Source organism: Psittacula echo (genome assembly GCF_963264785.1).
Source record: "Psittacula echo genome assembly, chromosome: Z".
NCBI lineage: Eukaryota > Metazoa > Chordata > Aves > Psittaciformes > Psittacidae > Psittacula > Psittacula echo.
Window position 1 is genome coordinate 70,285,460 of NC_137742.1, and position 16,059 is coordinate 70,301,518.

The 16,059-nt window shown below is 42.0% G+C and overlaps 1 protein-coding gene across 1 annotated transcript in view; it reads left to right on the forward strand.

The window, feature by feature from the left end:
- The window catches only part of PJA2 (praja ring finger ubiquitin ligase 2), a 35,399-nt gene extending 27,376 nt beyond the window's left edge, over positions 1-8,023 (forward strand). Inside the window, exons 7-9 of the mRNA XM_080638339.1 lie at positions 6,003-6,117; positions 6,413-6,528; positions 7,703-8,023. Of these exons, the coding sequence (XP_080494465.1) occupies positions 6,003-6,117; positions 6,413-6,528; positions 7,703-7,753 (282 nt within the window). The 3' untranslated portion in view covers positions 7,754-8,023. The remainder of the gene's footprint in view (positions 1-6,002; positions 6,118-6,412; positions 6,529-7,702) is intronic.
- Positions 8,024-16,059: the final 8,036 nt, after the last annotated feature.

Consider the following 16,059-nt stretch of genomic DNA (forward strand, 5'->3'; position numbering starts at 1 on the left):
TGCTGGGTATTTTGTCAAAATAAGAGTTGAATGATGTGTAGACTTATAATATGGTGTTACAGCAGTCAAAGTGAAAGTTGTGTATGACATAAATTTAGAGGCAGCAAGGGGCAGTTTGACCACTAGCTCTTGGTTGAAAGGGGTGAAGAGGGCAGGCTGTATGTCATAGTGTGCTTGAAGACAAAATACCAAGGATGCTTTAAAGTGCTTTCTAAAGCTGACTGTCAGGGGAGCAATCATACAATTTTTTTTTTTTTCCTTCCATGGTGTTGTGGTTTAAGCCTGTCGGCAAGTCAGCCACGCAGTTTCTACTTCCGGCCCCCCCTCCCCCCGGCTCCCAGAGGGATGGGGAGGAGAATCAAAAGAATGTAACTCCCACAGTTTGAGATAAGAACATGTGGATGATTTTCTGGCAAAGAACAGCCACATACCCAGATCAGCAAGTGCCTACATGGAGTTCGACATGAAACAAGGAACAACAAAAGGTGAAGGAGGATGGGAGCGAGACACTGGGAGTGAGAATCCCAGCAAGATAAGAAGGAGCTGGAATTTACTGAGTTGCTAAATTGAGGACTGTTGGAAAACTTTGAAGGTCAGGTTCTCACACCTGTGCTTAACCAATTATATGTTAGTTGTTAAGGGCCTCACAGATATGTATCCAATCACAATGTGCCAAGTTAGTGAAAACAACTTTAAGAAATAGTATATAAAGAGTTAGTTTTCTAGAATAATTGGCTTTGTCTGATCAAATTGATCTCCGACTGAGTCCCTTCCGTGACAAGAACAGCCCAGTAACTAAGGTATAACACAAATCACTACTGCTACCACCAATAGTAATAATAAGAGAAATAACAAGGGAAGAGAATACGATACCACCCGCTGAAACAAGGCCGACCGAGCAGTGAGTGCCCTTCCAGGTAACTCCCAGTTGCATCCCAGGCATGATGTGCTGTGGTATGGAATACCTCTGGCTAGTTTGGGTCAGGTGTCCTGTCTCTGCTTCCTCCTGGCTTCCCCTCCTCCCTGGCAGAGCATGAGACTCACAAAGTCCTTGATCAGGCTAAACATTTGAGCAGTAACTAAAAATATCAGTGTTATCAGCACTGTCCCCAGGCCGAAAGTCAAAAACCACAGCACTGCACCAGCTACTAAGGAGAAAAAATTACTGCTACTGCTGAACCCAGGACATAGGGATATGTGCTCAGTCAGTGGTTTTGTGAATAAGCTTCTATGGGGATTTTCAAGGGGTGAACGGTTGTTCCCTGAAGCTGGCAGTCATTCAGTTTCCTGGTATTGTGCATCCCCCAAGTTATATAGGAGGTCAGCATTATTCATGATCAAGTATCACAGGGTCTTCTCCAGCTGTGTGGGATCGTGTTAGCATTACTCATCTGGAGACACTTCAGAACTGCTTATTAATGTGTAGGAGGTCTGTTAGTGTCGTTACTATAAAAGCAGTATTTTGAAGTTGTATAGAGAAAATTCCTTTTCTCTTTTATAGCTGCTGGTTCTCACTACATCAAAAAGCACAGAACTACAGAAGCATTTGATATCCTTTGCACTAAAGCAAGAGAATCTCTGTAGAGAGGCGCAGCTAATCTGATGTTCTGACGTTGGTTTTGTTTTTTTTTTTTTTTCTTTTTTCTATGTCAACACTTGAAGAGGAGACTGAGGTTGTTATAGCTCTGAAATTTTCTTTCTTACTGCCATGTAACAATGTTTTTTCTAATTACTCTGTCAGACAAAACATTCACTCTCTTGTCAGGCTGACCTGTAAAAGCAATCCTAGGTGCTTATGTGCATGACTGGCTGAGAAGATGCTGCAATTATGTTACTGTTACCAGGAACAGTGTCATTGAACACACCTGGCAAGCAGGTAGATGACTAGAAAGGTAGTTATGCTCTGATATCTGTGGAACAGGTCACTGTGGCTGTTGGCCAAGAGGTAAAGCAAATTTTCTGAAGTATTTTTTCTGCTTGAAATTATCACTTATGTGTCTGAAACTTTATGCTGGGCATAGAAATCTGGCATAATTTGAATTAGTCAGCAGAAAACAGTGGCTGTGAATAAAAGGAATCTCTGTATTGACTAACTAAATGGTCAACACAGGTTTTGAGTAAAAATTACCAGTATTTCTTCCGAATCTCAAGCAGAATATATAAAGCACCATTCCTTCTAGTATGAAAAAATGTACTAAAATTGTTCAGAAAATAAAAGCAAGGATTACACAAACTATGCAACATATCTGTCGGGCAATACAGCAAATATTTTGGGAAGTGGAGAGAAAGAGAGCAAAAAAGTCTCTGTGATGTCTTAATTCTAATTACTTGCTGAATTAATTTTAATTATTTGCTGAGATCCTATCTTTTAATGACCAGATAAGATCTAGATATAATGTTTTGTGCTTTCTAGAAAGTAAGACTTGCAAATGGCCAGTCCAGTGTCCTCTTTTAATAAAATATAATCTGACCCTGTTGCTGACTTGATTGACTTGTGTTCCTGGAAGGACATTTAGTACAGCTTTTAAACACAACTTTTCTGGTTATCAGAAAATTGTAGATGAAGATGTAGAAGTGTTCCACAAATTTAAAAATGTAATATCTTTTACTGAAAGAGTAAGTATCTTACAGTGTTACAAAGCCTTTTTCTGAAGTTCAGTACTGCGGTCACAGTGCTTGCTCAGATATCCAAAATGTGGCTTACAGTATTTTCAGGGTAAAAAAACCCAAAACCAAACAACTCTTTAAAAAACAAAACTAAACCAAAAAACTAAACCAAAAAACCAAATCAAAAACCAACCCCAAACACAATAGTTTCTTTTGTGATAGAAAGAGCAAACTGAACTATCTTTTCAAGTTTGGGTGAAGAGGTTGCTGAAAATCTCTTTGCTTTCTTCTAGAAAATGCAGTTTCTGATATTCTATTTATAGGGTTTATGGAAAATGTAATATGACAGTTTTTGTTTGTAGTTTTTCACAACTGTATACATGTATCATGTAAAGAGTTAGAGATCACTGTGAGGGGCACCTTAGTAACTAGGTTCAAGGTGATCAGGCTTGATCACTCTTTGAGGGAAGAAAAAATTGGAGCTAGTTGTTTTTCTTCTTCATGATTGGCATTTTATGTTCCTCATCTCTCTCTCCAAGAGTAAAGAGTGATTTCATCTCTTCTTGACATCTTTTATGTTATTTTTGGGATCAGGACTTGTTCTGCTTTTTGTAGGCATTTTTCTGCAGTATGATTAACTTTCAATTTCATCAGATACCTTTCCTGATTGTTCTACGATTTTTCTTCTCACCTTCCAGATCTTGCTTGCACGCATGTTTTCTTTCTCTGATTACACTGAAGCTGTTTTGCCACTTCGCAGTTACATTGTCTCTATATATTTATACTCGGCTTTCTAATAGGCTACTTGTTGCTAGTTATGCTATTTCAGCAGTATTTAGATCTGGCTTTGGGGCAAACAGCTATTTCTTAAACCTTGATTATCTAATTCTACCTATGGGTGTAACAGACTTCCGCTTTTGCTTCATAAACTTAAAGTAGTAAACCTGGTTGAAAGTATTTTTGCACCAGAGATTTTGTAATGGAGAAGTCTGAGCTTTCACTAGCTTTAAGTAGTATTCTGATCTGATGAACAGATTGGGTTGAGTTTAATGATAACATCACTAATAATCTAATGACTGTAAATTTATTCAACCTGTTCTGATTTATTTAATCTGCATGCTTAAGTGTCAAAAAATTCTCTTAGCCAAAATAGCAGATTCATGAACCAGATCTTTTTCACCTATAACAACATAGTTTATTATGACAGCCTTTAGCTCAGAAATTTTTCTGAAAGTTTCTCTATCTAGCAAGCTCAGATAGTGTAGCTATGAAACACTTGAAAAGGATGTGATGTAATGCATCCAGAATTCAAGTATATCTTAACTGGAGAGGAGGAGAGGGAGAAGGATCAGTTAATTGTGACACTTGAAGGAGAAAAGTAGTGAATGTATAAACCAGGTTTTTTTGTAGGAAAAAAAAAAAATGTTCTGTGAGACTCTGCGACCCTAAAATGTAGTATGTGTGATTTATATTTGCTTCTGTTTGTTTTAAAGAAATTACTTAGCTGGGAGTGTTTAGCTTACTTCATTAGTAGTATAGAACAGGAGCATCAGAACTTCATTTATGAATATTTCTTGTACCAATTCAAAAAGACATGAGGAGTTGTATGCTATGGCACTCCTGATTTTAGCAGTGTCTGACATTTGGTTTTTGGTACATGGAGCAGTAAGCAGTTGCATAAGTGATAAGAGGAAGGAAATAAAGGTACCTTTGAAGTTATAAATTTATCTTATAAAAAGCTGTAAAATGGCTGCTTTGGTTCTGAAGATGTCATATGGGTCAGTCATTGTGGGCCTTTCTGTGATGTCTCTTTATTGTAGCTTTCAGAAGCAAACAATACAATGATTTTGTAAATTGATTTCTGGTTTTGAGTGCTAATATATAGACAGAGAAGTTTGACATGTAGGTAACACTGTTTCCTTCTGCCTGGGATCTTAACTTGATTTTTCCTGCTGTAGTAGGCAATCTAATTAAAAATACCTACAGCTTATTCTCAGACCACTGCTGCTGTAGCAAAATACCATTGCAAATTTTAGAATCATCTTAATGTTGATAAGGCAGTATTGTCTGCTGTAGCAGAAGTGAGTGTTTTTAAGCTGTTAAATTGGAGGAGTGTACCTGGTTTTTGCATTGTAAAATGCACTAGGGATAACTGTCCCAAGAGTTTCTTTAAATTAGCAGATATCTAAATAAGTATGTGTGTCAGTAGGGGCTGTACGTATTTGTCTTGTTAGCTCAATCTTTCTCTGCCTGCTACAAACATTTGACTATATGTGTAAACGTGCTAGTTTAGATCTGTGGTAGGATGGTTGCCTGAGCTACTTTGCCACTGTGATAGAAGTGCAGGCATGTTTTCAGTCTACAGCTCTTGTAACTTTCTCTGAAGCTTGAGACGAGGCATTACTGAAGATGTTTGTATAATCCAATCTTTCTCTAATATATTTTGGGGTTTTAGTTAAGTGTACCCTCCACATTACAAAAATGTCAGGTTATCTTAAACATCATACCAAGGGAATTTTGTGGCCATTAGAATAAATAATTTTCACGTTGATCAGAGCAGTATTTGTACTTGAGGGGTGTGACTGATTCATTCAGGATATGAACTAAGTGCTTCTGTGTTCTTGGCTCTTCAGTTTCAGCTTGTTATGCTGTTGGCACAGGTATATCTAGTACATTCCTTAATGAATATAACCAATATGAGTTCTGTTGCGTTTCTTTCTACTGGATGTCCTTAGTGTCTTAGTTAGTCGAATGTATGATGTTTACATCAAATCTGCCTGCTGCAGCATAGGAGTCTTAAAAATTTTGTATGGTGAAAAACTTAAGTTTCAAATTAGACGAATTCAGAGTGCTGTGTCTCTTAAGTCATTATACAGATGAGGAACATATATGTGGATCCTGTTTTGGGGCCTTTTTTTTTTTTTTTTTTTTTTTATCAGAAAGCTTGTGTTGGTTGTGGAGCTGAGGTACTTCATATTTTTGCTTGCACCTGAGTAATCTGATAGTTGGAGCCAGGAAACACACTGATGTGGCTTTTATTCTCAGAAAGAGAAATGCAATGACAGTTTTGTATTAGCAAGCTTTATTACATTTTTGACTTGCTACCATTTCTGAAATTTTATAAAAGGAACAAATATTCATTAGAGAACAAGTTATGACTCTGTCCTGATACTTTATGAAGGCTTAAATACCAAGCTATGACTGTTTTGACCTTCACTTCCATCTCATTCATTATGAAAATAGAAATGATGTAATGGTTAGTGTGACAGACATAACTTCCATTTAAGAAAGTAATACTATTGGAACTGGATTCCTTTTCTTGCTTATTTTTTTTTTTATATTGAATGTTACATTTGTGAGTTAAAAGAAACTTAGTTTCTGCTCACCCTTTTCAGAATGCTCTGGCACATTTGGGGCTTCTTGGATTTGAAGTTGATGAGGCTCATCCACCGGCTACTAAAGAAACGATAGATTCTCTGCCACAGATTGTCATCACAAATGACCAAAATGGTATGGAAAAGTAATTAAGAATTAATTTCCATGAAGTTTATTAGAACAAATTTAGCTTTCTGAAATATCATAGGCACAGTTTCTAAACATACTATGCAGCTGGCAATACTGGTCTAAGAGCTTTTGAATCTTGAATCAGACTGAATATAACTTGGAAAAGTAACTTAACTGGAGTAAGAGTAATTGTATCTTTTAATCATTAGGGATACTGTTGATAATATATATAATCTTAGATGTAAACCAAGATAATGCTAATGTTTTTTGATTATTTTTTTTTTTTTAATCATGAGTTTAGGTCAAGAGCAGCGTTGTACTATCTGTTTCTGTGAATATGTGGAAAATGAAATCATAACAGAGCTACCCTGTCATCATTTGTTTCACAGAACTTGTGTAACTCTTTGGTTACAGGAAGTAAGTACTACAGGATTGATGGAGAGTTTGTGGGGTTTTTGAGTATTTGCATTCTTTTGTAACTTTCTGAAATGTGGGATGAAATACAAAAAACTATGGAATCAAATTCTAGTGCAAGTGAGGAAAATAACATATCTTACTCAGCGGAAGGGCAATTTCTTGAACAGAAGGGGTATTTTTGTGAGGAAAAGCATGGTCTGCTTTTATGAAGTATAAAAGGTGGGTTAGTTATAACTTGTTTTGATACAGTAAGAAAAGCTTTTCTTGTACTCATACCTTGAAGTAAAGAAGATTGCTTGCTTTTCTCTGATAAGAGTCAAGGATCTGTTCCCTTGCCAGAATGTCAGGACCCATTTCTGGTGACAGCTAAGATTGGTGGGAAGAATACTGGAATGCATGTAGATTAATTTTAAAAAAATTGTTTGGGAAGTCTATATTGTATTAGATTTCATTTTGATCATCTGTAGTCAGTTTCCTTCCAAGTATCTTATGAAGGCTTACATCATGTTGAGGCTAGACTAAAATAACTACAATTAATGAACTGGTATTTTCTTTTCCTTGCTCTTGTGCTCTCTTTTACACACAGTATAAACCTGAACTCCCTAGTTGCCTGTGAGCCTACAGTGTAACATGTTGTTTCTTCAAGAGGTACAAGAGAGATTAATTGGCTCAGACTATGGAGATCAGATTAGAACACCTCTTGCACAGGTTGTTGTTGGGTTTGTAATTTTTTAACTTTATAGTTTAAAAAAAAGATTTATTACCATTTTAACATTGCTTTTATTATGTGTTCTGCCTTTTTCTGCAGTCATAGTAAACTGCTCTTGCTGAAAACTAGGACAAAATACTTCCTGTTAGATGTGGGCTAGTTTACTTTTAATCCTTGCCTAAAAAAAAAAAAATAAATAAATCTCACCTGTAAAATCAATTCTTTGAAGACAACCTTGCAGGGAACCTGATGTGTCTGCTGTAACTGGTGTAAAAGCAAAATGAAGCTTTCTGCTCAGATTTTTAGCTGTCTTTTAGCTCCAGGTAGCTATCCAGTCAAATTTGACTTTGAGACAGTGCTGTTGTGAAGACATTAAGGACTTCATAAATAATAACCTTCAGCTTTTCAATAGAAATGAATGCAAACTGCAAATGACCTGAATTTTTTTTTCCTTTCTCTCTGTAGTCAGGAACATGCCCGGTTTGCCGTCATGTCCTTGCACCTGTGGCCTCCTGAAACAGCTGTTGCCACTGTTTCTTTCCTACCTGATCATGACTTGGCATCTTCTGCTCACAGTGTTACTGGAACTACAAACTAGGATCTGAAATTAAATTGCTGCTACCAAAAATAAAAATGTAAATTTTGCCTGTTGAATTACAATGTGAATAAATTGTGTATAAAATACGATATTTAAAGTACTATCTCTATTCTAGTTTAGAAAAAGGGTACAAGACTTTTTCTGAACTCTTTAGGCTTACAATGACAGCTTAATTTTTCAAACTGCAAGTTAGAAGAATGTGTGGCAGCCTTGTTAGAGCAGAACGTTGCTGGTAACTGCAACTCTAAATGCAAAGCTTGTATGATGGTAACTTTTCTCCTGAATGTGGCACTTTGTTCAAGTTCTTGCAGCTGCAGTGCAGTTGCATCTTATTAATGGAATGCTTATTGGGTTTTCACAATAAAGTGCAATTGATCTCATATTTGTATCAAATGCAAAGATGTTTTGTGATGCTGGCAGTGATAGAATTTAATTTCATTGCATAGTGGGCAACTCTCCCACCTCTCTTTTCTTCCTGTCCCTTCTGAATAGTTTATAACCATCAATCACAGGATTCCAATCATGGGGTTCATCGAACCATAGAATCACAGACTGGTTTGGTTTAGAAAGGACCTTAAGAACATCTAGATCTAACCCCCTCTTCCACAGTCACAGACTCCTCACCCTAGACCATGTTTCTGTTAATAAATGTGATAGTGATTTAATAAAACTCAGTGGTGAGGTATACTTGAATATTTACTGCATAGAGGGCAGGGTCAGACAAAATTGTCAGGGATACCCTCTGTTGAGTCACAAGGTTCATAAACAACCCCCTTGCTTTCTCAACTCCTTCTCAGAGAGGAGTCTGGGTGTGGCTGGATCCAAATGTAGTCTCAGACTTGGTCGAAGGTTTATGTCTAAAGGATTATATATGTACAATCAATCCTTCATGTCACTTGGCTAATATTTGAACGTTTAGCATGTTATTAATCACTTACTGAGAATACGTGACTGTAATGGCAAGCAATATCCCAGCCTCAAGGAGTAACCTTGAGAGGCATCCTTACTCAAGGGAAGAGCCTGGCGCACAGCCGCCTATCATGTAGGATTCCTCAATGGGCCCTGGGCTGTCCACTGATTATGGAGTGAGGTAATTGACTCATAGCCATGTTTGTGTACTAAGTACAGAAACATGACTTGAGTTAGACCTTGACCAGGACTATGGCTGGGGGTGGTGGTGCACGTTGCTCAGATTAGCCCCTGACTATTGTGTTGTTATCTGTCTTCCCTGAATCCACTTTGAATCTGATGCAACCATCACAACCAAACAGCATCAGTTACCAACACTGGTGGTTATCAGTTGAACAGTATTACGGGAAATAAAGGTCAGATTTGGAGGTAAGAGCACACCACTACAGTGCCTTCTGTGTTTTCTTTAAACATTTAATCCATTTCTCTGTTGGCTCTGCCAGGACCTGGAACAGCCTGTTGTGTCTGAAGTATTTTCATTCCACAGCTTTTTTTCTTCATGAGCTTCACTGGTTGTCTTTTGGTCTTAATTTGGAGTGGAAGTGTTCACTTGAAAATCTTGCTGGAGGCAGTTTTTCATCTGCCTGAGTTTACCGAGTGTGATTTTCAGAGCTCTGCACCACTGATTTCACTTGCTGCCTGGTACTAGGTGTACTATTAGCTCTGGGGCTTGTTTGGCAGAGCCTCATCACATGGAGCTACCTTGGCTCTAGCACTTCCCTTGAATTTACATACTCTACATCTGAAGTAAATCTATCACTTTGCTTTGTGTGGGATCTCATTTCTCATTTTTCTCCCCTCCCCTCGCACAAAAAAAAAAATCTACTGCATTAGTGTTGTGACTTAGCTTTCCAGGCTTGAATTCACTGATCATCACATTGACTTCTGTCCTGGGTTCAGCAGTAGCAGTCAGTTTTTCTTCTCCTTCTTAGTAGCTGTTGCAGCACTGTGTTTTTGACTTTTGGCTTGGGAACAAAAAACTGATAACACCGATGTTTAGACTGACCAAGGACTTTGTGAGTCTCATGCTCTGCCAGGGAGGAGGAGGGGCCGGGAGGAAGCGGGGACAGGACACCTGACCCAGACTGGCCAAGGAGGTGTTCCATACCACAGCACGTCATGCCAGGGGATGTAACTGGGAGCTACCCGGAAGGGCACGTCCCCTGGTCGGTCGGGCTGTCTTTTCCGGCGGGCGGTATCGTATTCTCTTCCCTTGTTATTTCTCTTGTCGTTGTTATTGTTGGTGGCGGCAGTGGTGATTTGTGTTATACCTTAGTTATTAAACTGTTCTTATCTCAACCCGTGGGAGCTGCATTCTTTTGATTCTCCTCCCCGTCCCTCCAGAAGCGGAGGGAAGAAAGGTGTGTGTGGGGGGGCAGTAGACTGCGTGGTTCTGATTTACAGCTTGGGCTTAAACCACGACAGTTCTATTTTGGCGCTCAACGTGGGGCTCGAAGGGTTGAGATAACGACAGATCTGACCGGAGTGTGTCTAATTGTATTTGTGATAAGCATTCAGTGTTTTGGATTGATAGTCACTTGTCACAATGCTGATTTATTGGCTCTCAAAGTTGTTGTTTTTGATCTCACAGTCTCAATATGCCGTAGGTTACTTAGAGCCGGTATTTGCTGTGTTGGTGTTTTTCAAGTGTGGGGCTTGGGCTAAGGTTATTGTCTCATTATATTTTATGGTAATGACTTGTAATACAATAGAAAAATTGATCATGAAACTGGTCTGGCTTATGTTCCCAGTGTGGTCACCACCTTTATACTTTGGGAGGTATATAATACAAATGCTTAGCAATTACACATCTTTTTTCTCCTTCCTGGGTGGTCAACCTATGAAGGAGACATTCTTTTACCCTCCCAGTGCCCCTTCCAGACCGTTTACAGCATCGTTTGAGAGTTTTGAAGTTTTTGAGTGGCCTTTTACTATTGTTGAGACCTGTTTGCTGATTGTGATGGGGGTCACCATGTTGGCACGCATACAGAGTGTGTTTTGTCCACAACCATTACGTCTGATCTCAAGAGTTAAGCAGAGTCGGGTTTGGGCCTTGTCTGGGGTTAGACGACAAAATAGGGGGACCGAGAGATTTTCCCCGAGGCTGGACAGTCATGAGTGGCAGGGTGTGTGGGATAGTATGGGCAAGTATCTAGGTCAGTGGGCCCCTCCAGTGTTTTGGAACTTCACCACCGAACAAGTGCAAAATCCAGAAGAATTAGTAAAACACTTAAATGAGGTGTGCTGTCATCCTGGTCATACCAGAGAGGGACAAATCATGTCAATGTGCTGGGGCTTGGCCTATGCTTACCGGGCCTTGTTCAACACTATCCAGCACCTTCAAAAGGAAAAAAATGTCCCTGGATCTGAGGGCGAAGCAACAGACAGCGCAGCTACTCCAGCTCCGAGCACAGCAGCTACACCACCCCCAGCGACAAGTACAGCCACTACTCAAACTTCGACTGCAACAGACAGTGCAGCTACCCCAGCGACAAGTACAGCCGCTACTCAAACTTCAACTGCAACAGATAGCGAAGCTACCCCAGCCCCAACCACAGCAGCTACACCACCCCCTGCGACAAGTACAGTTGCTACTCAAAGCACAGTGATAATGACTGCAGCTAAACCAGAGGACCAATTCGTACCAATATCGATTGCCCCCATATGCAAGAGAAAAAGCAAAAAAAAGGCAAGAAGAGTGAAGCAAGATGAAGAAACAATGTATTCACCACCCGGGCCACCACCTGATCAGGAGTCATCATCCCATGATGAAGAAGAAGAAGAAGAGGTGACTTCTCGACCTCGGACCTCAACCGAGCTACGGAATATGCGAAAAGATTTTACCCATCAACCAGGGGAGCACATCATCACCTGGTTGCTCCGATGCTGGGACAATGGGGCCGATGGTCACGAACTAGAAGGTACGGAAGCCAAGCAGCTGGGATCCCTTGCTAGAGAAGGGGGAATTGACAAAGCAATTGCAAGAGAGAAAAAGTCCCTCAGTCTTTGGAGGCGGCTCTTGGCAGCTGTGAAAGAAAGGTTTCCATACAAGAACAATGTTACGAGTCGTTCGGCCAAGTGGACTACTTTAGACAAAGGCATCCAGTCTCTGAGGGAATCAGCCATCGTAGAGATGATCTATCACACCAAACCGAATAACGGAGATATACCCATAGACCCAGATGAAGTCGAATGTACACGACCCATGTGGCGAAAACTTACACGGAATGCACCGTCATCATATGCCCATTCATTGGCAACAGTAACCTGGGGTGACATAGTAACACCAACAGTGGATGAAATGATTCACAAACTCCGAGAGTTCGAAGACAATCTCACCCCTTCCATCATCTCAGCTGTGGAAAAACTGTCCCAGGATGTCAAACAATTGAGGGACGATCTATCTGATTTATCCAGCTCCTCACGTGTACCAACATACGTCTCAGCTGTTAACAAAAGACGTCCTATTGTTCAAGACAGAAGATATAGAAGGCAAACACCACGGGCCACCCTATGGTTTTACCTGCGGGATCATGGAGAAGACATGACGAAGTGGGATGGAAAACCTACTTCAGCTTTAGAGGAACGGGTGCATGAATTGAAAATAGGAACAAGGGTCAAGACTAATCATCCCATGAGAGCTGCGGCTTCAGTCTCTGGTGAGCAGGTTCCCAGATGGAGCGGAAGAGCTGATTTTACTCCAGCTCCTGTGATAACGAAGAATAATCCCTTTCAACACGACTTAAGTGTCCAACGTTGTGATGACTGTTAGAGGGACCCTGCCTCCAGCCAGGTGGAGGTAGGGGACAATCGGATTTACTGGACTGTGTGGGTCAGATGGCCTGGCACATCAGTCCCACAGAAGTATAAAGCTCTCGTAGATACCGGTGCACAGTGTACCCTGATGCCGTCAAGCTGTCAAGGGGTGGAACCCATCTATATCTCTGGAGTGACAGGGGGATCCCAAGAGTTGACTGTACTGGAGGCTGAGATCAGCCTGACTGAGAGGAAATGGCAAAAGCACCCCATTGTGACTGGTCCAGAGGCTCCATGCATCCTCGGCATAGATTACCTCAGGAGAGGGTACTTCAAAGACCCAAAAGGGTACCGATGGGCTTTTGGTATTGCTGCTTTGGAGACTGAGGAAAATGAACAGCTGTCCACCTTGCCTGGTCTCTCAGAGGATCCCTCTGTTGTGGGGTTGCTGAAGGTCGAAGAACAACAAGTGCCAATCACAACCACAACAGTGCACCGGCGGCAATATCGCACCAACCGAGACTCCCTGATTCCCATCCATAAGCTGATCCGTAGTCTGGAGAGTCAGGGAGTGATCAGCAGGACCCGCTTACCCTTTAATAGCCCCATATGGCCAGTGCAAAAGTCTAATGGAGAGTGGAGACTAACAGTAGACTATCGTGGCCTGAATGAAGTCACACCACCATTGAGTGCTGCCGTACCGGACATGCTAGAACTTCAGTATGAACTGAAGTCAAAGGCAGCCAAGTGGTATGTCACAACTGATATTGCTAATGCTTTTTTCTCCACTCCTTTGGCAGCAGAATGCTGGCCACAGTTTGCTTTTACTTGGAGGGGCGTCCAGTACACTTGGAACCGACTGCCCCAGGGGTGGAAACACAGCCCTACCGTCTGCCATGGACTGATCCAGAATGCACTGGAACAGGGGCAAGCTCCAGAACACCTGCAGTACATTGATGACATTATTGTGTGGGGTGATACAGCGGAAGAAGTCTTTGAGAAAGGGAGGAAAATAATCCAAATCCTGCTGAAAGCTGCTTTTGCCATAAAACGGAGTAAGGTCAAGGGACCTGCACAGGAGATTCAATTTTTGGGAATAAAATGGCAAGATGGACGTCGCCAGATCCCCACAGATGTGATCAACAAAATAACAGCAATGTCTCCACCAACTAATAAGAAAGAAACACAAGCTTTCTTGGGTGCTGTGGGGTTCTGGAGAATGCACATCCGGAATTACAGTTCGATTTTAAGCCCTCTCTATCACGTGAGCCTGAAGAAGAACGATTTTAAATGGGGCCCTGAGCAACAACAAGCCTTTGAGCAAATTAAACGTGAGATAGTTCATGCAGTAGCCCTTGGACCAGTCCGGACTGGGCCAGATGTAAAAAATGTACTGTACACCGCAGCTGGGGAGAATGGTCCTACCTGGAGCCTCTGGCAGAAAGCTCCAGGGGAGACTCGAGGTCGACCCCTCGGCTTTTGGAGTCGGGGATACAAAGGATCTGAGGCCAGCTATACCCCAACTGAGAAAGAGATACTGGCAGCCTATGAAGGGGTTCGAGCTGCTTCGGAGGTGATTGGCACTGAAGCACAGCTCCTCCTGGCACCCAGGTTGCCCGTTCTGGGCTGGATGTTCAAAGGCAGGGTCTCCTCTACACATCATGCAACCGATGCGACATGGAGTAAATGGGCTGCACTAATTACACAACGAGCTCGAATAGGAAATCCCAGTCGTCCAGGCATTCTAGAAGTCATCATGGACTGGCCAGAGGGCAAAGATTTTGGAATGTCACCAGAGGAGGAGGTGATGCGTGCGGAAGAGGCCCCACCATATAATAAACTGTCAGAAAGTGAAAAGCAATATGCCTTGTTAACTGATGGATCCTGCCGTATTGTGGGAAAACATCGGAGATGGAAGGCAGCTGTATGGAATCCTCAATGACAAGTTGCAGAAACTGCTGAAGGAGAGGGTGAATCGAGTCAGTTTGCCGAGGTGAAAGCCATCCAGCTGGCCCTGGACATTGCTGAACGAGAAAAGTGGCCAGTACTTTATCTCTATACTGACTCCTGGATGGTGGCAAATGCCCTGTGGGGGTGGTTGCAGCAATGGAAGCAGAGCAACTGGCAATGCAGAGGTAAACCCATCTGGGCTGCTGCACTGTGGCAAGATATCGCTGCCCGAGTGCAGAACCTGGTGGTGAAGGTATGCCATGTAGACGCCCATGTACCCAAGAGTCGGGCCACTGAGGAACACCAGAACAGCCAACAAGTGGATAAAGCTGCTAAGATTGAAGTGGCTCAGATGGACTTAGATTGGCAACATAAAGGTGAATTATTTTTGGCCCGGTGGGCCCATGACACTTCAGGTCATCAGGGCAGAGATGCAACATACAGATGGGCCCGTGATCGAGGGGTGGACTTAACAATGGACACTATTGCCCGGGTTATTCATGAGTGTGAAACATGTGCTGCAATTAAACAAGCCAAACGGTTAAAGCCTCTTTGGTATGGAGGACGATGGCTGAAGTATAAATATGGGGAGGCCTGGCAGATTGATTATATCACACTCCCACCAACCCGCCAAGACAAGCGCCATGTGCTTACCATGGTGGAAGCAACCACCGGATGGCTGGAAACATACGCTGTGCCCCATGCCACTGCCCGGAACACTATCCTGGGCCTTGAGAAACAGATTTTGTGGCGACATGGCACCCCAGAGAGAATTGAATCAGACAATGGGACTCATTTCCGGAATAACCTTATAGACACTTGGGCCAAAGAGCATGGCATTGAGTGGGTATATCACATACCCTACCATGCACCAGCCTCTGGGAAAATCGAACGGTACAATGGGCTGTTAAAAACTACACTGAGAGCAATGGGTGGGGGAACTTTCAAGCATTGGGATACACACTTACCAAAGGCCACCTGGTTGGTCAACACCAGAGGATCTGCCAACAGGGCTGGCCCAGCCCAGTCAGAACTTTTACATATTGTAGAGGGGGACAAAGTTCCTGTGGTGCACATGAAGAATTTGCTGGGGAAGACAGTCTGGGTTATTCCTGCTTCAGGTAAAGGCAAACCCACTCATGGGATTGCTTTTGCTCAGGGACCTGGATATACTTGGTGGGTAATGCGGGAAGATGGGGAAGTCCAATGCGTACCTCAAGGGGATTTGATTTTAGGGGAAAACAGACAATGAACTCAATTGTACGCTGTTGCCTGCTATAGCCCATCAACTAGAAGTCTGCAGGGCACCAGTGACTGGCTCTGACTTCCCTCCGACCATCATCCCAACAGAGAATGAACTTTGATAGAACCGGACGAGTTCTACAGTAAAGGAATGATCAGCATCAGTAGGCAACGATCCAACACTGCATACAGCTTCTTCTGCCCTGAAAGACTGTTCCAGGAGATGGAGCCCAACATCATGAACCGAATGGACTCAGTAGCTTTATAGGAATTGGTCCGTGCACTAAGATAACAGTGCACCGAGATG